The sequence below is a fragment of the Rhinatrema bivittatum genome, chromosome 8 (genome assembly GCF_901001135.1).
Source record: "Rhinatrema bivittatum chromosome 8, aRhiBiv1.1, whole genome shotgun sequence".
In the NCBI taxonomy this organism is placed as follows: domain Eukaryota; kingdom Metazoa; phylum Chordata; class Amphibia; order Gymnophiona; family Rhinatrematidae; genus Rhinatrema; species Rhinatrema bivittatum.
The window spans coordinates 165,255,985-165,281,563 of NC_042622.1; the positions used below are offsets into that span (position 1 = coordinate 165,255,985).

Sequence of the window (25,579 nt, forward strand, 5' to 3'; positions counted from 1 at the left end):
CCTCCAGGAGAACTCGGTCAGGGTACTCTCCGACAACGTAACCACGGTTGCTTACATCAATCGCCAAGGAGGGACCAAGAGTCAGCCAGTGGCGGTGGAGGCTCGACAGTTAATCAGCTGGGTGGAGCAGAACCTGGTCAGCATAGCGGCGTCTCACATAGCCGGATTCGACAATGTTCACGCAGATTTTCTCAGTCATCACCGTCTCGATCCCGGAGAATGGGAACTAGCCGAAGAAACCTTTCAGATCATCTGTAAGGAAACAACAAAGAAGTGGATGCCACAAAGAAGTCTTTTTCAATTCTTTAATGGTGGAGACGTATAAAACTTGTTAAAACTGCCCGACTCTGGCCAAGTTTCGCCACATAAAGTGGCTGCCTCAGGGGCTCAATTAGCGTCAATTGTGACAGGTGGAGCACACCCAGCATGGATCTCATGGCGACGTTAAAAAATGCCAAGGCCTCACGTTTCTTCGGTCGCCGCAGAGAGACTGCAGCGGAGGGGGTAGATGCCCTAGTTCTTCCCTGGCCGACAAACGTCCTGCTTTACCTGTTTCTGCCTTGGCCTCTGATTGGCAAAGTGCTCAGACGAATAGAACCACACCCAGCAGACGTGATCTTCGTAGCTCCGGAGTGGCTGCGACGTTCCTGGTTTGCGGATTTGGTCAACCTGAAGGTGGCAGGGCCCTTGCGATTTCGGGATCTCCCGAACCTTCTACATCAGGGACCCGTCTGTTTCGACCAGGCCGATCGCTTTTGTCTAGCGGCATGGCTTTTGAGAGGCAGCATCTGAAGGGCAAAGGTTATTCTAATGTGGTAGTGACCACACTTCTGAGATCTCATAAAACGTCCACTTCCCTGTCTTACGTCCGGGTGTGGAAGGTATTCGAATCTTGGTGCGTGTAGCGAAAGGTGGTTCCTACCTGAGCATCCATTTCCGATATTCTGGGTTTCCTACAAGCTGGGCTAGCCAAGGGTTTATCATGTAGTTCCTTGAGGATGCAGGTGGCAGCCCTGGGTTGTTTACCAGGTACCATACATGGCGTGGCGTTGGCTGCGCATCCAGATGTGTCTCGATTCCTTTGGGGAGCAAAGCACTTACGTTCACCGGTAAGACACCCTTGTCCTTCTGGAGCCTAAACTTAGTCCTCACAGCCTTGTGTGCTGCGCCCTTTGAGCCTTTGAAAAGGGCAACGTTGAAAGACCTCATGCTAAAGGTGGTGTTTTGGGTGGCTATTTCCTCTGCTAGGAGGGTGTCCGAGCTTCAGGCGTTATCTTGCAGAGAGCCTTTCCTACGGATTTCAGATTCTGGGGTATCCTTGCAAACGGTCCCTTCCTTTCTTCCGAAGGTAATTTCCTCTTTTCATTTGAATCAATCAGTGGAGCTCCCATGCTTTTCGGAATTGGACTGTTCGGATCCACTTTCTAAGGATTTAAGAAAGTTAGATGTTCGCAGGGCTATTCTGCGTTATCTGGAAGCTACGAACAGTTTTCATGTTTCAGATCATCTTTTTGTGCTCTGGAGTGGTCCAAAGCGGGGGTAATATGGCTTCTAAGACCACAATAGCCCAATGGCTGAAAGAAGCTATATCTTCTGCATATTTGCTGCGTGGATCAGTCCAGAGTCCCGCCCGCTTAACGTATAGAGGTAATGGAGAGTCTGCTCATTCAGTATTTATTTCTGGTCTGCAGATCAATTTTGTTCACCGTACTCCACGGGTTCTGTTCCCATTTGAGGTTAGTGATCCAATTCAAGTTATATGTTAGTTGTAGATAGTTTGGTTTTGAGCCATTCTGCCTTGTTACTGAGTAATACTGACGGACTGTGGGTGGCACCTGGGGATATAAGGCAGAGTCTGTCAAAACTTCTCTGTCTCCATCTGCTGGAGGGGAAGCAAAACCCAGGAGTCTGGACTGATCCGTGGTACTACAGGAACGAAAAATATCAGGTAAGAACCAATTTTCCTTTCAATTTGAAAACTGTACTGAAAGGATTAACAAGAAAACCTGTGCCATTCTTTCAGAATTATCCCATAAACATACAGGAGGAGCTGCAGATGGCATTCTGGGTTAAGAGGCGGTGCCTGTAAAACTTTCTCGGTCTCCATCTGCTGGAAGGGAGGCAAGTCCCAGGAGTCTGGACTGATCTGGGTATATACAGGGAGCTATGTTTTTTTGTTTTGTTTTTTTAGTGAAATTATCTGTATATGTGCATATTGATCATCTAAGTTAAATCATATGCATTTTTGAAGAGCCATGTCTTTAGTTCATGTTTGAAACTCTTTCTTTCTGTTATCAGATGTAATATCTCTGGTAGAGATTCTGGCAAATCCCAGTCCTGTGTTTGTAAATGCATTTCAAACAACAGGACAATAACAGAGACTAGAAAGAAGGTGACCAAAATAGTAAACAGCATGGAACAGCTCCCCTGTGAGGAAATACTAAAGAGGTTAGAGCTGTTCAGCTTGGAGAAGAGAAGGCTGATGGGGGGATATGATAGAAAATATAAAATCATGAAAGGACTTGAATGGGTAAATGTGAATCAATTATTTACTCTTTCAGAGTAGGGGGCACTCCATGAAGTTAGCAAGTAGCACATTTAAAACAAATCAGAGAAAATGTTTTCATCAATGCACAATTAAGCACTGGAATTCATTGCAAGAAGATGTGGTTATGGCAGTTAGTGTAGCTGGGTTTAAAAACGTTTTGGACGAGCTCCTGGAGGAGAAGTCCATAAATTGCTATTAATCAAATTGATTTAAGAAATAGCCACTGCTTATTTCTGGCATTAATAGCATGGGATCTATTTAATGTTTGGGTACTTGCCAGGTACTTGTATCCTGGATTGGCCACTGTTGGAAACAGGATGCTGGGCTTGATGGACCCTTGGTCTGACCCAGTATGTCAATTTCTTATGTTTTTGTAACATGCTTGTGTTTTTCATATTCTATACAGCTGGTGAACCATATGTCTAGCCAGTAACCAGGTTTCCCTGTACGTACCCAAATCAGTCCAGACTCCTGGGTTTGCCGCCCCCCCCGCCCCCCCAGCAGATGGAGACAGAGAAGTTTTCAAAACAAAACTCCGCCTTATATAGGATGGTGCCACCTACAGTCCGGTAGTATTTCTGTCTCCAGCAGATGGTGGAGGTGCAAAACCTACAGTCTGGGCTGTTTGCTTAGTTTTTCCTAGGATTTAGTTTGAGTTCGGGTGATTTTGTTCTTGAACAATTTTACTTTAATTAAAAAAAAAAAAAAGAAAGAAAGAAAGTTCAAAGGAGAATTTCTCAGGAACAGTGTGGTCTTCAGCCTCCCAGGGGGCAATGAGGTCCTGAGAGAGCCATCCCCCACTGGTGTTGAAGCAGCTGCATCGCAGGGTCGAGGGCACTCTTACCCCCATTTGGCAGCTCTGGGTGCGACACCGGGGAGCCCGGTTCACTCCACCCAGCAGGATCAGGACCTTGGACCACTGCCGGGCAAGTATATTTAAAATAATAATTAATAAATTTAAAAAATAATAAAACGCGAGTTTACTTTCGGTTTTAGTGAACGCTACTGCTCTCTCTCCCCTCCTTGCTTCAGTGCGTGTGTGAAGCGAGAGTTTTCGATTTTAAATTTTGTTTCCTTTCTGTTTAGAGTTGTGCAGGTCTTCTTTTCTGCACAATGCCGCACTCTCCTGCATGCCCTGTAGTTCCCAGTCCGCTCCTGGGACCAAGTCTTCACAATGAAGGGGCGCTGGTCCATTCCTCGGTGCCAGTGATAAGGGGCAGGCTGACCCTGTTTTACGAGGAATGGGCCAAGGTGACGTCGGACCAGTGGGTTCTTACCGTGATAAAACACGGTTATGCTTTAGATTTTGTACGTCACCCTCAAGACCGGTTTCTAATCTCTCCCTGCGGTTATGAAACCAAGAGGAAAGCGGTACAGGTCACCTTACAGCACCTTCTACAGCTAGGGGCCATTGTCCCGGTTCCTCCAGAGGCAAAAAAGAAAGGTCGTTACTCCATTTACTTCGTGGTACCAAAAAAGGAAGGTTCCCTGTATGTACCAGGATCAGTCCAGACAGTGGGTTATGTCCCCCGTCCAGCAGATGGAGTCAGAACAAAAACTTCTAGGGGAGGTCCTATATAACTTCACCTCCCTTGCCTCAATTCTCAGTATCTTTCTGACTCCAGCAGTTGTGAGCAGGGGACCGTGTAGTCCCCAGCACCTTAGCTTAGTTTTCTAGGCTCTTGTTTTGTTCTATTCCTGAGGGATCAAGTAAAAAAAAAAAAAATAAATAATAGAAGGCAGGAAGGCGGCATTAAGCCTGGGAGAGTTTTTTTGGCTCTCCTTTCTAGTGGCTTCCTGACAGGTCTGTCTCCCTCGTTTATCCCTTCTGCTTTTCTTTCTCTAAACTGTTGTGGGGTAAGTGTGTGCTTTTTATTTTTTCAGCCTTACCTTCTTCTTTGTTGTGCTTCGATGTTGCTGTGGGCTGCTCCTGACCACTTGGGTGCACGTTGGTGGGGCTAACCTCTCCCCCCACCCCCCTCTGTGGAGTGAGAGGATTCCTGACCTGCGGCCCCGCGAAGTAACATTCTCCGGGGCTGCCAGATTCCCCGATGGCTCCTTCGGGTCGGTGGGGGGGGCCGGTCCGGGTACCTTTGCAGACAACCGCCGAGGATTTCGCCGCGCACGCTCGCCCCTCCCCCTCGAACTCCCGATGCCGCGATCGGCGGCCTGTCTAACCTGCGGCCGTCAGGGGGGCACGGCTTTCGCGGGAGGGGCACTACGCGAGCTGCCTCCCCGATGGGGAGGACAGCTCTCCTCAGGGGGACGCCGCACGAGGACAGGACCGCGCGGCCAGGAAGCGGCAGGCCCCGTTCCCTCTGAGTGCAGGAACGGCGGACTTTTTGTTTTCTGACTCGAATGCCGGCATTTCTGAAGAGGACACTGAGGCCCCGATTTCAGCGATGCCGCCTGTTCTGGCCCCTTTTGCAGAACCGGAGCCAGGATGTCAGGAGGGGGAGGCCCTGGGGTGCCCCCCCTCGGGGGTTCCTTCGTTTTCTCCTGAATTTGTCATCCTACTGCATTGGGCTTTTCTGCAGAGTAGGGACTCGCTCATGGACCCCCCCTCCCCAAACTGGCACGCCCGGCTCCTCTCCTGGGGGAAAACCTTCCCCAGGGCAGTCTTCAGCTAGCTGGGGGGGGGGGGGGCCGGGACCTTCTCGGGACCCACCTGCGCCACCTCAAGCGCCGCAATCCGGTCCGGGGGGGGGGGGACCCTCTTCTGGATCCGGCCGGGGACGACCCCATCTTGGTGACCCAGATGGAGGGAGACGATCCGAGGGTTCTCCGCATTTTTCAATCAGAGGAGTTGGACGATCTTATTCCCCACATCCTGCAGGAGATGGATATCGATCCTCCCCCGGAACCAGTAGGACCTGACCCAAAGGTTAAGAAGGGAGACCCCCTTCTGGTGGGCCTTCGGCCGCTGGCCAAGGCTTTTCCCACTCATCCCACCTTTTTCAAATTAATAGCCAGGGAGTGGGATGTGCCGGAGACCACCCTTAGGGTCAGTAGGGCCATGGAGAAATTGTATCCCCTTCCGGAGGACTTCCTGGAGCTCCTCAAGGTTCCCGCCATGGATTCTGCGGTCTCGGCAGTCACAAAGCGTACCACCATCCCAATTACTGGCGGCACGGCGTTGAAGGATATTCAGGACAGAAAGTTGGAAGTTTACCTCAAAAGAGTCTTTGAGGTGTCAGCGTTGGGAATGCGGGCTGCTATTTGCAGTTCGTTAGCGCAGAGAGCTGGTCTTCGTTGGGTCCAACAGCGCTCTGCCGGACGCGGAGGCGCAACAGGCGGACAGGTTGGAGGCCGTGGTCGCCTATGGGGCAGACGCCCTGTACGACCTCCTACGGGTCCTGGCCCGTTCTATGGTGGCTGCGGTTTCGGCTCGTTGGCTCCTGTGGCTTTGGAATTGGTCGGCTGATGCCTCTTCCAAGACCCGGCTCTGGTCCCTTCCCTTTAAATGCAAGTTTCTTTTTGGGGAGGATCTGGACCAAATCATCAAGTTGCTCAACGAGAATGCAGTCCATAGACTACCAGAGGATCGGCCGTGCTCTACGAGATCATTCAGTTCCTCCAGAAACCGGTATCGTAATCAGCGCCGGGCACGTTCTACGAGACAACAGCCTCCCCGGGCACCATCTTCTCGCTCGCACACCTGGAACCGGTCCTTTCGTGGGCGCCGGTAAGGAAGGAAGGACAGGGCTTGGGCACCTCCTCCAAACCTGCCCAATGATGCCAGGAGGACCCGCGAGCCGATTCCCCGGCTGGGGGTTCAGATTGCTCTCTTCTTCGAAGAGTGGGTCCAAATCACGTCGGATCAGTGGGTTCTGGATATTCTAAAACACGGCTACACCTTGGATTTTGTGCGCGCACCCAGAGACAGGTTTCTTTTCTCCTCATGCGGGTCCCTTCACAAACAAAGGGCCGTTCGGTAGACCCTCGACTGCCTCCTGTCGCTGGGGGCGATAGTGCCAGTTGCCGCCTCTGAGCTGGGCTGGGGTCATTATTCCATCTATTTCATGGTTCCCAAGAAGGAAGGCACGTTCCGTCCTATCCTGGATCTCAAGACCGTCAACAAGTCCCTCAGAGTTCCTCGTTTTCGTATGGAGACTCTCCGCTCGGTGCTGGATGCAGTGCACCAAGGGGAATTCCTGGCCTCGCTGGATCTCACGGAGGCGTATCTTCACATCCCGATCCACCAGGCCCATCAACGCTACCTTCGTTTCAAGATACTGGGACAGCATTTTCAGTTCCGGGCTCTTCCGTTTGGTTTGGCCACAGCTCCATGGGTCTTTACAAAGGTCATGGTGGTAGTGGCGGCTACACTACACAGGGAAGGAATCCTGGTGCATCCCTACCTGGACGATTGGCTTTTACGGGCGAAATCTCGGATACAGGGTCTCCGGGCGGTCGACAGAGTAGTACAGCTGCTCCACTCCCTGGGGTGGATTGTCAACTATGCCAAGAGCAATGTGGTTCCATCCCAGTTGTTGGACTTTCTGGGGGCACGTTTCAACACAAAGGAGGGCAAGGTGTTCCTGCGTCCGGAGCGGGCACATGCGCTTCGCAAACAGATTAACCAGTTCATAGCGTTTGAGGCCCCCACCGCGTGGGATTACCTGCAGGTCCTGGGAACCATGGCCTCTACCATCGATCTGGTCCTGTGGGCCTTCGCACATCTGCGTCCTCCCAGAAGGCCTTGCTAACCCGGTGGAAGCCGGTGTTGCGGGATTTCCAGGCGGTCCTTCCAATCCCGAGGCCAACTCTGGTCAGCCTCCGCTGGTGGCTGGACCGTCATCACTTGGCTCAGACCCGGACTGGGTGATAGTCACCACGGACGTCAGTCTCGCCGGCTGGGGGGTGGTTTGTCGAGAGAGTTCAATCCAGGGTCAGTGGACGACGGATCAGGCACGGTAGCCCATCAACCGGCTGGAGACCAGGGCGGTTCGCCTAGCATTGAAAGGTTTCCTCCCATTGGTACACCATCGGGCAGTCAGGATTCTCTCAGACAATGCGACCACGGTGGCATACATCAATCGCCAGAGGGGGCACGAGAAGCCGTCACGTCTCGTTGGAGACCGACAAGCTGATGGAATGGGCGGAACTCCATTTGCAGCGCCTGGCAGCCTCCCACATTGCAGGCATGGACAATGTACAAGCGGACTTCCTCAGCCGACAACACTTGGATCCCAGAGAGTGGGAACTCTCGGAGGAAGCAATGTGTCTGATAGTAGGTCGTTGGGGGACCCCACACATGGATCTCATGGCAACCGTCAGAAATGCAAAGGCCGCTCGCTTCTTCAGCCGCAAAAGGGAGCACAGCGCGGAAGGGGTTGATGCTCTAGTCCTACCGTGGCCACGTCAGTGCCTACTGTATGTCTTCCCCCCCGTGGCCCCTAGTGGGAAAGGTTATCCGAAGGATAGAGACTCATCAGGGTCCGGTAATTCTGGTGGCACCGGAGCGGCCCCGTCGGCCGTGGTTCGCAGATCTCCTCAACCTGGCGATGGAGGATCCGCTCCGGCTCAGCCATGTACCGCATCTTCTCCGTCAAGGACCAATATTTTTCAAGGAGGCAGATCGCTTCTGTCTTGCGGCTTGGCTTTTGAGAGGCGCAAGTTGAGACGTCGCTGGTATCCTGAGCCCGTCATATTGACTCTATTGCGGGCACGTAAGACATCCACTTCCATTACTTACGTCCGGGTGTGGAAGGTCTTTGAGGAGTGGTGCGTGTCACATACCATTCAGCCGACCCATGCCTTGGTGGCGCAGATTCTCTTGTTCCTACAAGCGGGTCTGGATTTGGGACTCGCCTATAACTCGCTCAGGGTTCAGGTGGCGGCCTTGGGGGCTTTCCTTCACAGCGGGAACGATTTGTTACTCTCTTCCCATCCGGATGTCCTACGTATCCTCAAAAGGGTCAAACGCCTGAAGCCTCCGATACGACCGCCTTGTCCTTCATGGAATCTGAAACTGGTGCTCCGTGTCCTCTGTGGACCACCTTTTGAGCCTCTTCATGCCGCCACCCTCAAGGACGTCACCCTCAAGACCATCTTCCTGGTAGCGATCAGCTCGGCACGACGTATTTCCGAACTTCAAGCGTTATCCTGCCAGGAGCCATACCTCCGATTCACAGCTGACGGAGTTTCATTGCGCACGGTACCATCCTTTCTACCCAAGGTGGTCTCGGCTTTTCATCTCAACCAATCGGTAGAGCTGCCTTCTTTTTCCTCGACCGTTCCCAGTGACCTGCGCAAACTAGATGTTAAGAGATGCCTGATGCACTATCTGGAGATCACGAATGATTTCAGTCTTTCGGACCACTTGTTCGTCCTTTGGTCGGGACCCAAGAAAAGGGTGTATGGCCTCCAAACCGTCCATCGCCCGTTGGCTGAAGGGAGCGATCGTCACTGCATATCTTGGAGCAGGTAAGCCCTCCACCGCTGGCGGTTAAGGTTCACTCCCAATCCACGTCTTGGGCAGAGAGTACTTCGGTGTCCGCACAGGAGATCTGCAGGGTGGCCACGTGGAAGTCGCTTCATACTTTTGTGAGACATTATTGCCTGGACATTCGGGCGCCGACAGGCGGTTATTTCGGGGACAGGGTCATCCGAGCAGGGCTGTCTATGGCCCGCCCACAGTAGGGAAGCTTTGGTACATCCCACCGTCTGGACTGATCCTGGTACGTACAGGGAAAAGAAAATTATTTCTTACCTGCTAATTTTCGTTCCTGTAGTACCATGGATCAGTCCAGACACCCTCCCTATGTCTGGGGATTTGTTGTGGGACACCCCTGCTTGCCTGTCTCCTCCTGTTCAACTCTGTGCTCCCTGGTGTGCCAGGACCTTTATTCTTACAGTTCTGTTTGCAAGTTCGCCGTTAGGGTTTTTTCCTAATATAGTTGTTGTTTTTGTTTGACAACCGTTATTGAGTGCATTCCTTACTTGATCCCTCTGTCTCTTCTCTTCTTGGCTTTGCTAGTCTAGTTACTGAGAATTGAGGCAAGGGAGGTGAGGTTATATAGGACCTCCCCTAGAAGTTTTTGTTCTGACTCCATCTGCTGGACGGGGGACATAACCCACCGTCTGGACTGATCCATGGTACTACAGGAACGAAAATTAGCAGGTAAGAAATAATTTTCTTATCCTTTCGGCCCATTCTGGATCTCAAAAGGGTAAACAGATGCCTACGAGTGCCACGTTTTCGCTTGGAGACGCTCCGGTCAGTCATTTCCTCGGTGCGAAAGGGAGAGTTTCTGGCGTCCCTGGATCTCACGGAGGCATATCTTCATATCGGCATCCGCCCAGACTACCAGCGCTTTCTCGGTACTGGGTCAGCATTTTCGAGGTCTGCCCTTCGGTCTCACCACCGCACCCTGGACATTCACCAAGGTGATGGTTGTGGTGGCAGCCCATCTCCGGAGGGGGGGGGGGGGGTCCTGGTCCATCCCTACTTGGACAACTGGCTGATTTGAGCGATGTCGGAATTGCTTGTCCGGGTGGCGATTCGCAAAGTGCTCCAGCTCCTGCAGTGCTGGGTTGGGTGATCAACTTAGCCAAGAGTCAACTGGTACCCACCCAGTCTTTGGAATTTTTGGGTGCTCTATTTGACACTCAAGGGGGAGAGTATTTCTTACCTCAGAACGCATCTCCAAACTACAAGGCCAAGTGAGAGGCTTGTTGCTCAAGGATCCTCCCATAGTCCGAGATTATTTGCAGGTCCTCGGCTCAATTCACTTCAACCTTGGAGCTGGTACCCTGGGCCTTTGCTCATATGCAGCCTTTAAAGTCTGTGTTGCTTTCCCGTTGGAACCCTGTCTCCGAACTTTTTCATCTATCTCTTCCGCTTACAGAGGCGGCACGATCCAGTCTCGATTGGTGGCTGGTCTCGGACAATTTATCATGAGGAGTTCCCCTGGAAGTGCCCGAGTGGACAGTGGTCACCACGGATGCCAGCCTCTCTGGTTGGGGCGGTATGTCGGGGGAAATCGGTGCAGGGCTTCTGGTCTCGCGACGAATCTCAGTGGTCGATCAATCATCTGGAGATACGAGCAGTGTGGTTAGCATTGAAAACGTTCCGTCCTCTCCTCCAGGGGAGGTCGGTCAAAATTTTGTCAGACAATGCGACCACGGTGGCATATATCAATAGCCAAGGAGGAACCAGGAGTCAGCCAGTGGCAGTGGAAGCTTGGCAGATGATAAGCTGGGCAGAGCAGCATTTAGTCAGCATAGCAGCATCTCACATAGCCATCATAGGCAATGTGCAGGCAGATTTTCTCAGTCGACACTGCCTAGATCCCGGGGAATGGGAGTTTGCGGACGCAGCGTTTCGCCTTATATGCGACGCATGGGGCAGGCCCAGCATGGATCTCATGGCAACGTTTCAGAATGCCAAGGCCCCGCGTTTCTACAGTCTTCGCAGAGAGACAGGAGCAGAAGGGGTAGATGCCTTGGTGCTGTCCTAACTGACCGACATTCTGCTGTACGTCTTCCCGCCGTGGCCATTTATCGGCAAGGTGCTAGGGCGAATAGAGATCCATCCAGACGGAGGTAATCTTGGTAGCTCCGGAATGGCCAAGACGTCCATGGTTTGCAGACCTTCTCAATCTAGCGTTGGCAGGGCTGCTGCGGTTTCCAGTTCTCCCCGACCTTCTGCATCAAGGGCCCGTTTGTTTGGAAGAAGTCGATCGCTTCTGTCTAGCAGCATGGCTTTTGAAAGGCAACGGCTAAGTCGCAAAGGTTATTCTCTCACCATAGTGACTACCCTCCTGTAATCGCATAAAACTTCCACCAACCTCGCGTATGTTAGAGTGTAGAAGACTTTTGAATCTTGGTGTTTGGACTGGGAGGTTGTCCCTACCCGGGCTTCAGTGTTGGATATTCTGTGTTTTCTACAAAATGGTCTGTCCAAGGGCTTGTCGTGTAGTTCTCTGAGAGTGCAGGTGGCTGCTCTTGGTTGTTTGCGTGGGATCATTCAAGGAGTAGCATTAGCGGCACATCCTGATGTGGCTCGTTTTCTGCGGGGGGCAAAACACTTGCATCCCCCAGTGAAGCATCCCTGTCCGTCTTGGAGTCTGAATTTAGTTCTCCAGGCTCTGTGTTTGGCACCTTTTGAGTCTTTGAAAAGGATCTCACCTTGAAGATAATTTTTCTAGTGACCATTACTTCGGCTCGTAGAGTGTCAGAACTCCAGGCTCTTTCCTGTAGAGAACCTTTTTTGAGGATTTTGGATTCAGGGGTTTCCTTATGGACAGTTCCTTCCTTTCTACCGAAAGTGATTTCTTCTTTTCATGTCAACCAATCAGTGGAGCTGCCAGCTTTTGCAGAGTTGGACCGATCAGATCCCTTGTCTAGAGACTTGCGGAAGTTGGATGTTCGTAGGACTTTGCTGCATTATCTGGAGGTTACAAATGCCTTTCGTTTGAAAGACCACCTCTTTATGCTATGGAGTGGTCCCAAAAGAGGACAAATGGCTTCCAAGACTAACATAGCTCGCTGGTTGAAGGGGGCTATCAGCTCGGCATATCTGCTACGTGGTAGACCCCTTCTGGTTGGTCTTCGTGCCCACTCTACTCGTTTGCAAGCAGCGTCTTGGGCAGAGTGCCAGATGGTCTCACCGCAAGAGATTTGCAGGGCGGCTACTTGGAAATCTTTGCATACGTTTGCGAGGCATTACAGACTGGATGTTCAAGCACCGGGTACAGGAGGATTTGGAGAGGGAGTGCTGCGCGCGGGCCTCTCCAGATCCCATCTCAGGTAAGGAAGCTCTGGTAAATCCCAGGAGTCTGGACTGATCCGGGTACGTACAGGGAAAGGACAATTAGTTTCTTACCTGATAATTTTCGTTCCTGTGTACCACGGATCAGTCCAGAGTCCTGCCCATGGGTGGCATGGAAGTGAGGGAGAGTCCGCTCGATTATTAATTGATTTGCTTTTAGATCTGCAGAAATTTCGATAGACTGTCCTCAAGTGGGTCTTCAGGTTCGGTTCCTATGTGGGTTCAATGAGCCGGTTAGTTTTTTTATTGTTGAAGGGTTATTGTACATAGTTACGGTGGTTTTTTGATGGCCATTCTGCTTTGACATTGAGTAATACTGCCGGACTGTAGGTGGCACCATCCTATATAAGGCGGAGTTTTGTTTTGAAAACTTCTCTTGTCTCCATCTGCTGGGGGGGAGGGGGGCAAAACCCAGGAGTCTGGACTGATCCGTGGTACTACAGTAATGAAAATTATCAGGTAAGAAACTAATTTTCCTTTTTGTCTCTCTTAGACCGAGGAATCCTAATGACCTTTGGCAGTGGCAGTAACGGCTGCCTGGGACATGGCAATTTTAATGATGTCACACAGGTTAGTTGTTCACTGAGGCATCAAAGAATTATTTGCTCTGGTCTCACACATTGAATATGGTATACTTATGCAACGCCACCAACATAAAGTGCCTTGCGTGCTATTGAGATGAGTTCCTCGCAGCATAGTCCTATCCAAGAGGAGATGTGGATGGTGCTAGGTGAGGTCTGTGTCCTAAGGTCAGCGTGCTGAAGGTCTCTTGTTCTTTGACAGCCGAAGATTGTGGAAGCATTACTGGGCTACGAGATGGTACAGCTGGCTTGTGGTGCCTCACATGTTCTTGCCATCACTAATGAACGGGAAGTGTTTGCATGGGGCAGAGGAGACAATGGTGAGAGATTTCTTGGCCTTTTTTCTAGCTTCTTGAATTAGTATTCGACAAATCAGATGCAACTAGTACTTGTTTGCAATCACTAGTGTTGATTTGCATAGTTTTTTCACAGTCCCTACAGCCAGCATTTCTGCACCATTCTGTACAGCACCTCCTGCTGGGAGATTCTGCAGGAACTATGAGCTTCTCCACATGCAATGTTTCTGCACCATTCCCTATAGCACCTGCTGCTGGGAGAGGCTGGGAATGCAGGAGCTATGATCTCCCCTACAGTCAGTATTGCTGCAACTAAAGCAGTGGTCCCCAACCCTGTCCTGGGGGCCCACCTGCCAGTCGGGTTTTCAGGATATCCATAATGAATATGCATGAGAGAAAATGTGCATGTTATGGAGGCAGTGCATGCAAAGTTTCTCTCATGCATATTCATTGTGGATATCCTGAAAACCCCACAGGCTGGTGGGCCCAAGGACAGGGTTGGGGACCACTGCCCTAGAGCACCTCCTGATGGGAGAGGCAGGAACTGTGAGCTCCCCCACATGCAGTGCTCTTGCATCATTCTTGCTGGAAAAGTCTGAGAGTTGAGGTGCTGTGAGCTTCCCCCATAGCCAGCATTCCTGCGCCATTGCCTACAGCACCTCCTGCTGGGATTGCAGGGGATGTGAGCTTCCCTCACACCTTGCACTCCTGCACCATTGACTACAGCAGCGCCTCCTGGGAGAGGCTGGGACTGCAGAAGCTGTGAGATGGGTTTCAGAAAGTGTACAGTTCAGGAGAGATTCCTACATAGATTTTCTGAAGTTGATTAATTTGTGTATTTTGTTTGCTTGGTTGTGGCCCCTTAGGACTGGATTTGTTTGTGCTCATAGTTAATGGACAGGAGATCGATGTGCTTACTGTTTGTTTTTGCACACCAAAGGACTGAATATTTATGCTGCAATCTCAAAGTTGCAATATTACAGTGAGGGTTTCATGACAGCATGAATGCTGCTCACTCAGCTGGGGCTTATTTTGCACTATGTGCTGGGGTTTCAGTGCTCGGCCTTATTATTTCCTGTGGGTTCTTTTGAAGCTATCTGAGTGCTGATTTTTCTTTTTGTTTTTTGTTTATGCAAGGTCGGCTTGGACTGGGGAGCCAAGAATCCCATAATGCCCCCCAGCAGGTGACCCTTTCAGCAGATTATGAGGCACAGCGAGTTCTGTGTGGTATTGACAGCTCTATGATCCTGACCGGGAATCACCAGATCCTGGCCTGTGGCAGCAACAGGTGAGAATCCCAAGGTTACCTTTGCAATGAAAAACTTTTCTGCCCATTTGCCCTTTGTTCAATAAGGAGAAGCTCTCTCATTAAAGGCAGAGCATTACCAACCATGAGCATGTTTCTGTAACTTCACATGTTAGAGTGAGGATGTATCCTCTCAAGCAACTGTAAGGTATGAGACAGGTTGGTCCCCTTTTCTTTGCAGGTTTAACAAGCTGGGCCTGGATAAAATCTCTGGCAACTGTGAGCCTTCTCAGGAGGACCAAGTAGAAGAGGCCTACACCTTCACTGCTATCCAATCAGCTCCAATAAATCAAGAGGCCATCCTTTGTGCAGATGTTGGAACGGCCCATTCTGCTACAGTCACAGGTGGGAGATTACTGTGATGAGGTACAGCAAGTGTGACTGAAAGATGGGATGGCGGGTTTGGGGAGATGGATAAGACTCTAGGTTCCTCTCCTATTGTCACTAATATTTTTCTGCTCAGTGTCAGGATGCTGTTACACCTTTGGCAGTAACCAGCATGGGCAGCTGGGCACCAACAGCCATCAGAGTAGCCGTGTACCTTACCTGGTGAGGGGACTCGAAAGGATAAAGGTCGTCATGATAGCTTGTGGGGATGCCTTCACAGTTGCCATCGGAGCAGGTGAGATTCAGGAGGTGGGCTATCACAAAGGTGGGTAAGCAGGGTGTCTGCCTATGGTGCCATGCTGCCCTTTGATTCAGTCTGTGAATACACAAACCTTACAGGGAAGAGGGCACAGAAAGCAACCCTTCCCAGGGGTGCCACATCGTCCAGCAACCCTTCTGTCAGCAGATATCCCCAGTCTATGTCCTGACAACTGTTTATACTGAAGGACAAGCAGACTGCCTGGCCGGCAGTCACATAATTGGATCCAACAAAATGGGAAAGCAGTAGGCCAATTTTTAATTTTCCTTTTTTTAGTAAAGGTTCTGGTGGTTTGTTGGGTAGGCAGACAGGTTTTAGTCCTGGACATGGCACAGACTTGGTAATGATGTCCTTTGCAGTTTCTTTTGCTACCTTGCTGCTGGTTGGTCAGTATTTTTGATCCCTTTCAGCATGTTTGACCTAATAAACCACTAGTTCTCTGAGGACAAGCAGGATGGTAGTCCTTACACATGGGTGACTTCATCGAATGGAGCCCAGCACGGAACTTTGATCTCAAAGATTCTAGAACTTTCAAACATGCCTTACTGAGCATGTGCAGCTGTAGTCATCACCCTGTCCCCTAGGCAGAGACCCTCAGTCTCTTTTTTTTTTTTTTTTTTCCTGCAGAGCCGTGTGTGTCACGGTATTCAGCTTTGCAGTCTCCTTACCGTTTTTTAAATTGATTTTTTCTAGAGTTGCAGCTGTTTTTCTTCCCTTTACCTTAATGGTAGTTTTATTTTCTTTTTTCTTTTCCTTTTTTCCTCTTCTTTCCACTCTCTGCCAGCCGCATGGCGGGCCTTAATTGCAGCCTGGCAAAATCTAATAATATCACTTATTAAATAATTCCTCTTCATCTGGGCAAGCCAGTTCATACCAGTGGGTTGTGCACTCCCACCAGCAGGTGGAGACGGAGAACAATGACTCGCTGACGTCCCTCTCATATAGCTCACCACAGACATCAGCCAGCCAGTATTTCTCCATCTCTAGCAGGTGGTCGGACATGTATCCTTGCTTGTGGACTTCAGCCTGCTAGGATTGGACAGGCTGTCCTGACCTCCTGTGGTGATAGCATTTGCTCCCTTCCTCAGTTGAGTGTCTAATATCTCAGTATAGGAGTAAGATGAAAACTGGTTCCCTAGCCCTCCTCCTGACAGAGAGAGTTCCTGTAGGGAGAGTACAGTAGTATAAGGGAGCCTTGGGCTCAGCCCTATTAATTTGTCTCTACTTCTCCTGTCTGTTTTGTCCTCCTCTCCTCTGCCTGCTTTTTGCCCTTTTTTTTTCTCTCTCTGGTGTTCGGCTGTCTTGCCCGGTTTTCAGCATGCCAAATAAAGTTGAACAAAAAACAAAACCCCCCTTCGGCAGAGACTGTAGCAGTGATTGTGCACCTAGGAGGGGCAGGGATAAAAGACCACGTTAGGCTGCACTGAGTGCAGGAGCCGAGGTGGTTTTCAAGCCAGCTGGAGTGCCGCGTCAGGGAAACCACATGGCAGGTGCCATTTTGAACTTGCAGTAACTGCTGAGGTGCGCACAGGGGAGAGATGGTGGGGAAAGAGCTGCATGTCTGCTGTGCCTGCAGGTGATTAGCCCCAGGAGATCGCTAAGCATTTGCCAGAAATGCATGAAAGCTCAAGGGGGGATGTCTCTGAGGGGAATTTGTCCCTGCGGGGACTTCGGGAGCTTCAAGTTCTTAGGAGGGAATGTGGCCACAGCTCCTCCTGGGGGATGTGAAGAGTCTTCCCCGTCACCTTTCCTGTCAGTTCCGATGGGGGTGAGCTCAGAAGAGGCTTTCCTTTCTCAGGCAATGGATCTTTCCACCGTGTCAACGTGCGTGCGGACTATCTCAGTCATCATGAGTTGGATCCAGGAGAATGGGAATTGGTTTCCAAAATATTTTGATTTGTCATGGAGCGATGGGACGTGGCCCTTTCTGGATCTGATGGTGAATCACAAGAACGTGAAAGTGGATTGCTTTTACAGTCGGACCCGGGATATTCTAGCCCTTGGATTGGATGTGTTGGTTCAGTCTTGGCCACAGGGCAAGTTGCTCTGTGTGTTTCAGCCGTGGCACATGATCGGTCGGTTAATACAGAAGATAGCCACAGCATCCAGGCTTGGTACTCCTGGAGGCCCTGGATTGACCCCTCAGGCCATGGTACACAGCTCTCCATCGTCTGCTGGCAGAAAATCCATGGCAGCCCTCTCTGCTTGGGGGGTTCTGCGGCAGGGTCCAGTATTTCATGACAATCTGGATCGGTTTTGTCTTACAGTTTGGTCTTTGAGAGGGCTCAGTTGTTGAATCGGGGGTATTCAGGTCCAGTGGTGAAAACTCTTTTGCATGCATGAAAATTTTCTACCTCTTTGGCTTATATCTGGGTCTGGTGAGTCTTTAAACAATGGTGTCAGAGCCACTCTTGTCTTCCTATTTTAACATCTATTCCTTTGATCTTGGAATTTTTACAGGAAGATTTCAGTACAGGTTTGGCCTTGAACATGCTGAAGGTGCAGGTGGCTGCCATAGCATGTTATTGGGGACAAATACAAGGGAAGCCCCTTTCTTCGCATTCAGACATGTCTAGATTTCTGAGGGGTGTGAAGCAGCTTAGATCCCCCTTGTGTTTCCCAGTGCCTTTGTAGAATTTCATCCTCTGTGGGATATTTCCTTGTGGTTGTTGACCCTAAAGACTGTGTTTCTGGTTGCTATTTGTTCAGTGAGGTGGATTTTGGAGTTACAAGCCTTGTCGTGTAGAGAACCCTTTTTGGTTATCACGCTGGATAGGGTACAGTTAAGGATAGTACCTGACTTTCTTCCGAAGAATGTTTTGGATTTCCATTTGAATCAATTGGTGTTTCTACCATCCTTAAATAGGGATTTGCATGGGCAGGAATTTAGGAAATTGCGGCTGTTGAATATGCGGTGGCATTTATTGCGTTATCTGTAGGTCACCAATGTCTTTCGTAAAATGGGATTATTAGCCAAACATAGGCGCACTTCTGCAGAGACATTTTGTCCTTTGGATGTCAGTGGACTGTAATTTCTTTCTGGAAAGCTCTTGGGCCCCAGTTGGTTTTTCGATTATCTTGTAACACCGAAGGGAAACTATGCAGAATTCATCCAAGAGTCCTTTTCTTATTTGCATCTCTAGACTTTTACCTGTATCACGGAGGTTCTAGACCTACTGTCTTTGTCAGGGTTTACTGATCCAAAACCCTGCGTGTAAGGTTTTATGTGATGTGGATTGTTTCTTGCTAGCATTTGCATCGCTGCTCTGCTTTAGGCGCCTCTGCTACGCTTTGAAGCTTTGTGTCTGTCTTTTCTATGGTTTTCTTTTTGTAGAACCCAACTCTTTTCCCACCCAGACCCCTTTGTGGGTCAGCTGCCTCACAGGCAAAAGGGAGAGAGGTGCATAGTGTAGTTTCCTGCTTTGTCCTGCTCGGACAGCCTATAGCTTGGTATTCACCTATGTGTGAGGACTACCATCCTGTTTGTCTTTGGAGAAAGCAGAGTTGCTTACCTGTAACAGGTGGTGTTCTAGGACATCAGGATGTTAGTCCTCACAATATCCACCTACCTCCCCTGGGAAGTTGGGTTCTCTGTTTATTAGCTATATTACGGACTGAGGGACTCTGCCTAGGGAGCAGGGTGAGGACTACAGCTGCACATGCTCAGTAGGGCATGTTTGAAAGCTCTAGAATTTTTGAGATCAAAGTTTCATGCTGGGCTGCATCTGATGATGTCACTCATGTGAGAGGACTAACAACCTGCTTGTCCTCAGAGAACACCTGTTACAGGTAAATAACTCTGCTTTACTCTTTGAGCGATGTGGGCAGGTGTTAACCTGGATGGCTTCCTTTTTGGAAGGAAGAACACAGATAATGCAGATGGCAGGGGCATACTCCCCCCCCCCCCAGGGGTCCTTTAGGGTCCCTGCCTTTCACCCTTGTTTATTATTTTTATGCATCCTGTAACAGATCTCTTTTGGAGTTGGATGTCACTGCATATATTTATGCAGATGGCATCCAGTTTCTGGTGCCTGTTGATTCAAGCATAGCTGCAACTGTTGATCTGGTTAGCAACTATTTCACAAAGATGAATGCTAGTAAACTGGTTTTCAATAAGGCCAAAACTGAAATTCTTAGAATAGGGAGACTGTTTGATGGCTTGGAAAGCCAGATGGTACAACCTGAATTGGATGGCTGTGTTTATAGAGATTTCAGATGATGTTAAAGTTTGGGGGTTATGTTAAACTCTAGCTTCACTTCGATTTCGTACATTTCTTAGGTGGCTCGGCATGCCTATGTGCAATTTCAAATTGTTAGGCAACTGAAGTCCTGTTTGGATGATTTGGTTTCTAGACAATGTTTTATCTTTAATTCTTGGGGTGTTAGATTGTTATAAGGGATGCCTCTCAAACTGTGATTAAGAAACTCCAACTTATTCAAAATAGTTTGGCTAGATTAATTGTCGGTAAGAGTGGCAATGAAAGTGCTGCTTCATTGTTAGTTCACCTCCATTGGTTACTGGTGTTTGGGAGAATAAAGTTTAAATTACTAACCGTTTGTGGCTGTCTGTGGAGTAATGGTCCAAAGTATTTGTATGGAAAGTTGGAATAGTGCATTCCAGGTCGAGCCTTGTGGTCTTTGCAGGGTTTTCAATTGTCTGCTTCAGGGGGATACAGATTTCGGTTGCAGTGTTTTCATAAAAGAGCTTTTACCAGCATTGCTCCATGACTATGGAATGTGTTACCAATTGCAGTGCAGGCAGAATTGAGCTATCAAAAATTCTGGAAACCTCGTAAAGGCTTTCCTGTTCCCTAGTGCTTCAGTAGGTAGGGTGCAGAGCTAAAGGGTTTAGCAGTAAAGAAGGGGATTGTTTTTTATATTTTTATGGTATTTTTTTTTACTGTAAACTGCCCTAATAGTTTTTCTTATGGTGTGGTATTTTTAGTGTAAAACAACTTTTATTCAGTCATAAATGCCTTACAACAACCCAGAGAGTGGCGTGTTCCTGAGACACTCTCTGAGAACAAACCAAACAATAGAAATGGAAGACTGCTACATATCAAACTCCCGCCTCCCCCTTTAAAATTTGTCCATAAGAGCTGCAGTAAAAGCTAACACTCTGACCAGATTAAACAGAATGTGAACCGCCATCTGACGCACTGTCACTCATTAATGATCAAACTGTGGGAACGATGCGGAAGAAGCTGGAGATATGAGTCCCAAATAGTCAAGAACTTCTTCTTGTGGCGCGGCACCTGCCGCATGATGGCCGCCTCAGCTTGCATCATACAATGAAGGCAGTTACGCCAAGTCCAATACAATGGAGGAGTATCTTCTCTCCAGTGCAGTAAGATGACCTTCTTGGCCACCAGACAGGCTTTATGAATAAACAACCGAGATCCCAAATTTCGCACATGCAATGGCGAAATGCATCCAAAGAGTAGCCAAAGAGGAGAGCAGGGAATGTGAATCTCCAACACAAATATCAAATATCGTACCACCTTACTCCAGAAACTCTGAATAGGTGAACATTCCCAAAATGCATGAGATAAAGTGCCAGACGCATGGCGACAACGCTCATAAGCAGCTGATGACATCTCAAAGTTAAATGCATCTTTGGCAGCAATATAGCCACATCTAAGAAATTTGTACTGCATTTTGCGGTAGTACATGTTTACCGAAATTTGGGATACTCGTTTGAAACACATTCTGAGAATATAGTCAGTAATCATGAAAACCCCATCTTTATTCTACCTCTCCACCAAAATAGAACAAGTATCAAGTACCGTTAATTGTTTAAGTAGGCGGTAATACATGGACAGCGAGGGCACCCTAGTCTTTTCCAACGAAAAAATATTATCCAAGGAATGAAAAGTCAGAGCCTGGCAGGACATCGAGGGTAACGAGGCAATATAATGTTGAATTTGCAAATACGGGAACGCCTTTGTAGTGGGGAGGGCATAGACCTCACGAAACTCTAAAAATGGCAAAATCCACCCTTCGGGCGTTAAGAGATGTCCCAACCTGGTTATAGCATGCCCTTCCCAACAGTGAAAGGCACTTGTTTGGGAGCCCGGAACAAAGTCCGGATTCCCTTGCACCGGCAAAAGATAGGCACAAATGCAATCTGTCTTTAATGGTTGCACAAGCTTAAGCCTAGACTAAGAACATAAGAAAATGCCATACTGGGTCAGACCAAGGGTCCATCAAGCCCAGCATCCTTTTCCAACAGTGGCCAATCCAGGCCATAAGAACCTGGCAAGTACCCAAAAACTAAGTCTATTCCATGTTACCATTGCTAATGGCAGTGGCTATTCTCTAAGTGAACTTAATAGCAGGTAATGGACTTCTCCTCCAAGAACTTATCCAATCCTTTTTTAAACACAGCTATACTAACTGCACTAACCACATCCTCTGGCAACAAATTCCAGAGTTTAATTGTGCGTTGAGTAAAAAAGAACTTTCTCCGATTAGTTTTAAATGTGCCCCATGCTAACTTCATGGAGTGCCCCCTAGTCTTTCTACTATCCGAAAGAGTAAATAACCGATTCACATCTACCCGTTCTAGACCTCTCATGATTTTAAACACCTCTATCATATCCCCCCTCAGTCGTCTCTTCTCCAAGCTTGAAAAGTCCTAACCTCTTTAGTCTTTCCTCATAGGGGAGTTGTTCCATTCCCATTATCATTTTGGTAGCCCTTCTCTGTACCTTCTCCATCGCAATTATATCTTTTTTGAGATGCGGCGACCAGAATTGTACACAGTATTCAAGGTGCGGTCTCACCATGGAGCGATACAGAAGCATTATGACATTATGATGAAGGGGTTTAGTAAAAACATTTTGTGCCAGAAACATATGCAGCTTAGGGGTCTCAGATTGCAAAACAAAGGTGAGCGCTATAGGAGCAGTTAACGCTTTATCAGCCATGACAGAAATAAAAGTAGACGTATCCAGAAGCCAATCCCAGACAAATCGAAGGTTGCTGGTCAAGTTGTATAACGCCAAATCCGGCACCCCCAGACCTCTGCGACCCCATCTCTCCCGTAACCAGATCAAGGGTATTCTTGCCTTGCCACCACGCCAAAAAACCCTCCGCTGAGCTGAATCCAATTGCAATAAGTCCACTCGACGCATGAAAAGAGGTAAAGTCTGAAACAAATAAAGCCATTTAGGCAGGATATTCATCTTGAAAAGATTGACCCGCCCCCCCCCCCCCAACGACAATGGCAATGAGGCCCAGGTATTTAACTTATCTTGAGTGGTCTTAAGGAGGGGATGCACATTCAATTTGTAGAGGTGGGAGAGCGTACGGGGAATAACAATCCCCAGGGGATTAAAGGAATCAGCCGCCCATTGAAGCGGGAAGTCTGCTCCCCAGTTACTCTGTTTATCAGGCAGGAATGTCAATGCCATGGATTTAAGCATATTGAGGCATAACCCTGAAAACACCCCAAAAGCCCAAATTAATTGAAGGAGGAGATGGAGATCGTTTGGGATCTGTGAGAAAACCAAGTATGTCGTCTCCACTTGAAAATATCTGACTCAAACTGGACCCCCCGGAGCGCCTTAGTTTGTTGAATAGATCGGAGTAGAGGCTCCAACTGAAGGATAAACAAAAGAGGGGACAGGGGACAATCTTGACGGGTACCCCGAGCAATAGCAAAGGGCTTGGATTTCGAGCCACTCGCTATGACAACCACTTGAGGGAACCTGATATAAAGACAGATTGCAATAAGAAAAAACCCCTCGAAACCCATCTTACATAAGATATGAATTAAATATTCCCATTCAAAGGCTTTGTCAGCATCAAAACTGATAGCCAAAAACGGAGTCCCCATTTGCTGACACATTGTCATGGCCGCTCAAATTTTCCAAACATTGGTGAGAGCATAACGTTTCCGAATGAAGCCCACTTGATCCAGCCCAATGAGTGTCGGGAGTATCTCTGCCAAGCGATCAGCCAGTATTTTAGCAAAACATTTTTGATCAAAGTTCAAAAGAGATATGGGACGATATGATTCCAGCAGTAAGGGATCCTTCCCTGGCTTATGAATAAGGGTAATATTAGCGATATTGCTATGAGCCAGGATGGATCCTAACTCCAACAACTCCGAAAAGGCGCTGACCAAGAGGGTGCCAACAGAATCCGCCAAACATTTGTAAAACTCTGCACCATAACCATCTGGTCCTGGGGCTTTAAAACGCTTAGCCTGTCGGATAACCAAAAGAACCTCCTCACAAGTAATAGGCATATTCAACCCCGCTTTTTGGGCCTGGGTTAACACCGGGAGATTCAATTGAGAACAAAACCAATCACAAGCCGCGCTATCCGAACCCCCCGAAGAGTATAAGTCGCTATAAAATTCCTTAAAGCGCTGCAAAATGGATCTGCCCCGAGGAGGAGCACAACACTGGTACATGGCGGGAACCATGTGCGGACCGCACTAAATTAGCAAGTAATTTGCCAGATTTATTAGTATACTGATAAAGCTTGTATTGATAATATTGTTGTGTCCATTGGTTCCCGGCACCCTCTCTCCGCCCTCCTTACCTCTTTGGTGCCTCCCTCTTCGCCCGCGGGAAGATTGGCTGCCGTGGTGTCCTTCTGTCGAAGTCCTCCGGCGTCCCCGGACCAGCTAGACACTGCAACCCTCCATGTTTCCTGGAGGCCTAGGGGCGCGCACGTAGCACGGCCCCGACTGAAGTACCGGCAATGGCGCAAACCTCAGGGGCATCCCCCTGAGATGACGTCACCCGCGACGGATATATAAGGTCTTAGAATTTGCTAACAGATTGAGTTAGCAAGGGTTACTCTACCTAAGCTACTCTGCCTCCTCGGACTTACTAGGGGTACCCGCTCCTTGGGGGCCTCGCTCTCTCCTTTGTTTTTCAGGTGACAGTCTGGAACCGGTACTCGCTCCTCGAGGGCCCTCGTTCCCAGACTTGCTCCGTATTCTCTTCTGCCTGGAAGTCATCACTGCCAACTACATCAGTGAGTTACCGTCGCTCTCTCAGAGCTTTCCCTGGAACCAGGTACTCGCTCCTCGAGGGCCTATACATTTCAGCTCCTGGGCTTCTATGAGACATTGTGTGAGTGTTACTATCAGGTTTGGTACATGAACTCTGCATACCCTGCCTACTCACTATATTTCAGTTTCTCTACAGCTCAACCTCCAGGGACCGCTGTTCCAGTATCTGAGGAACTACAGCCCAGCCGGGCATTCCAGCTCACTACTACCACCTCTGAGCCTGACCGGTGGTCCCTCTCGGTATCTTCCCCCGGGGGCATGGTCATCTGCCACCGGTCCAAAGATCCATCCACAACTCTCCTAATAACAGATTGCTAGCTCCCTAGCAGACTGCTAACTCTGAACAGAACAAATATAAAGCACTTTTTCGAGCCCTCTGGTGCAACAGAATATTCAGTTCCCCCTGAATCGTCAGAAACTGTGCCGAGCCTCCCGAGTATTACTGCGAGTAAGACGAGCCCACTCCCGATGTAATTAGCCCGTCAATGCCAAAATTTAGCGCTCCATTACCTTTTTCCTATGAGCCATATATGAGATAATATCACTCCGCAGGACCGCTTTTGCTGCATACCAAAATAGGACTGGGAAAGTGAGATGTTGTGCATTCAGATCAGCATAGTCTGTAAATATTCCTGAAATTTAGCATCAGAAGCTAAGTAAAATGGGAAATGCCAAGAAAGGGAGGTAGGAGTAGAAGAGTCTAATAGTAAATCAAGGCGCACCGGGGCATGGTCCGAAATGACAGTTTCATCGATAGCGGTTGCGCAGACCTTGGACATACCTCTCACGCTAATCAGGAAATAATCTAACCTGGACAGAGTACCATGTGCCCGAGAAAGATGAGTGAAATCTTTTTCACCTGGGTGTAATACCCGCCACACATCCATCAATTGCAGTGAACGCTCCAGAAAAGACGGTCCTTTGCCCAAACCAGAAAAGGGACGAGCAGGAGGGGATTTATCAAGAAGGGGATCCCGAATCGTGTTAAAGTCCCCTCCCACAAGGATCAGATCGCCCAGATGCGGCAATAAAAACTGATAATCTCCGAAAAAAACTGGGACTATGATTATTGGGGGCGTAAAGATTACATAGAATTATTGGAGTGTGATAAAGTTCAGCTATCAATATAATATACCTCCCCAAGGGATCCTTAATTTCTTTCTGTATGCGGAGGGGCAAGTTGGGATTAACTAAAATTGCCACTCCCGTCGATTTAGAGGTGGCAGAAGCATAATAAATCTCTCTCCCCAAGTACATGCGCAACGTCTCATGCTCCACATCAGTAAGGTGGGTTTCTTGTAAAAAAGCTAGATTTGCTTTCCGTCTTTTCAGGAGGGACACAATCTTTGTACGTTTAATAGGTGAGTGTATCCCACAAACATTCCAAGTAATT

General features: G+C 48.9%; 1 protein-coding gene across 5 annotated transcripts in view; it reads left to right on the top strand.

The window, feature by feature from the left end:
• Positions 1-25,579, top strand: part of NEK8 (NIMA related kinase 8) — a 66,089-nt gene that overhangs the window by 35,516 nt on the left and 4,994 nt on the right. For all 5 annotated transcript variants that reach the window (XM_029613191.1, XM_029613192.1, XM_029613188.1 and 2 more), the window contains 5 exons: positions 12,820-12,896; positions 13,110-13,227; positions 14,341-14,491; positions 14,691-14,854; positions 14,973-15,131. In XM_029613191.1, the coding sequence (XP_029469051.1) occupies positions 12,820-12,896; positions 13,110-13,227; positions 14,341-14,491; positions 14,691-14,854; positions 14,973-15,131 (669 nt within the window). The remainder of the gene's footprint in view (positions 1-12,819; positions 12,897-13,109; positions 13,228-14,340; positions 14,492-14,690; positions 14,855-14,972; positions 15,132-25,579) is intronic.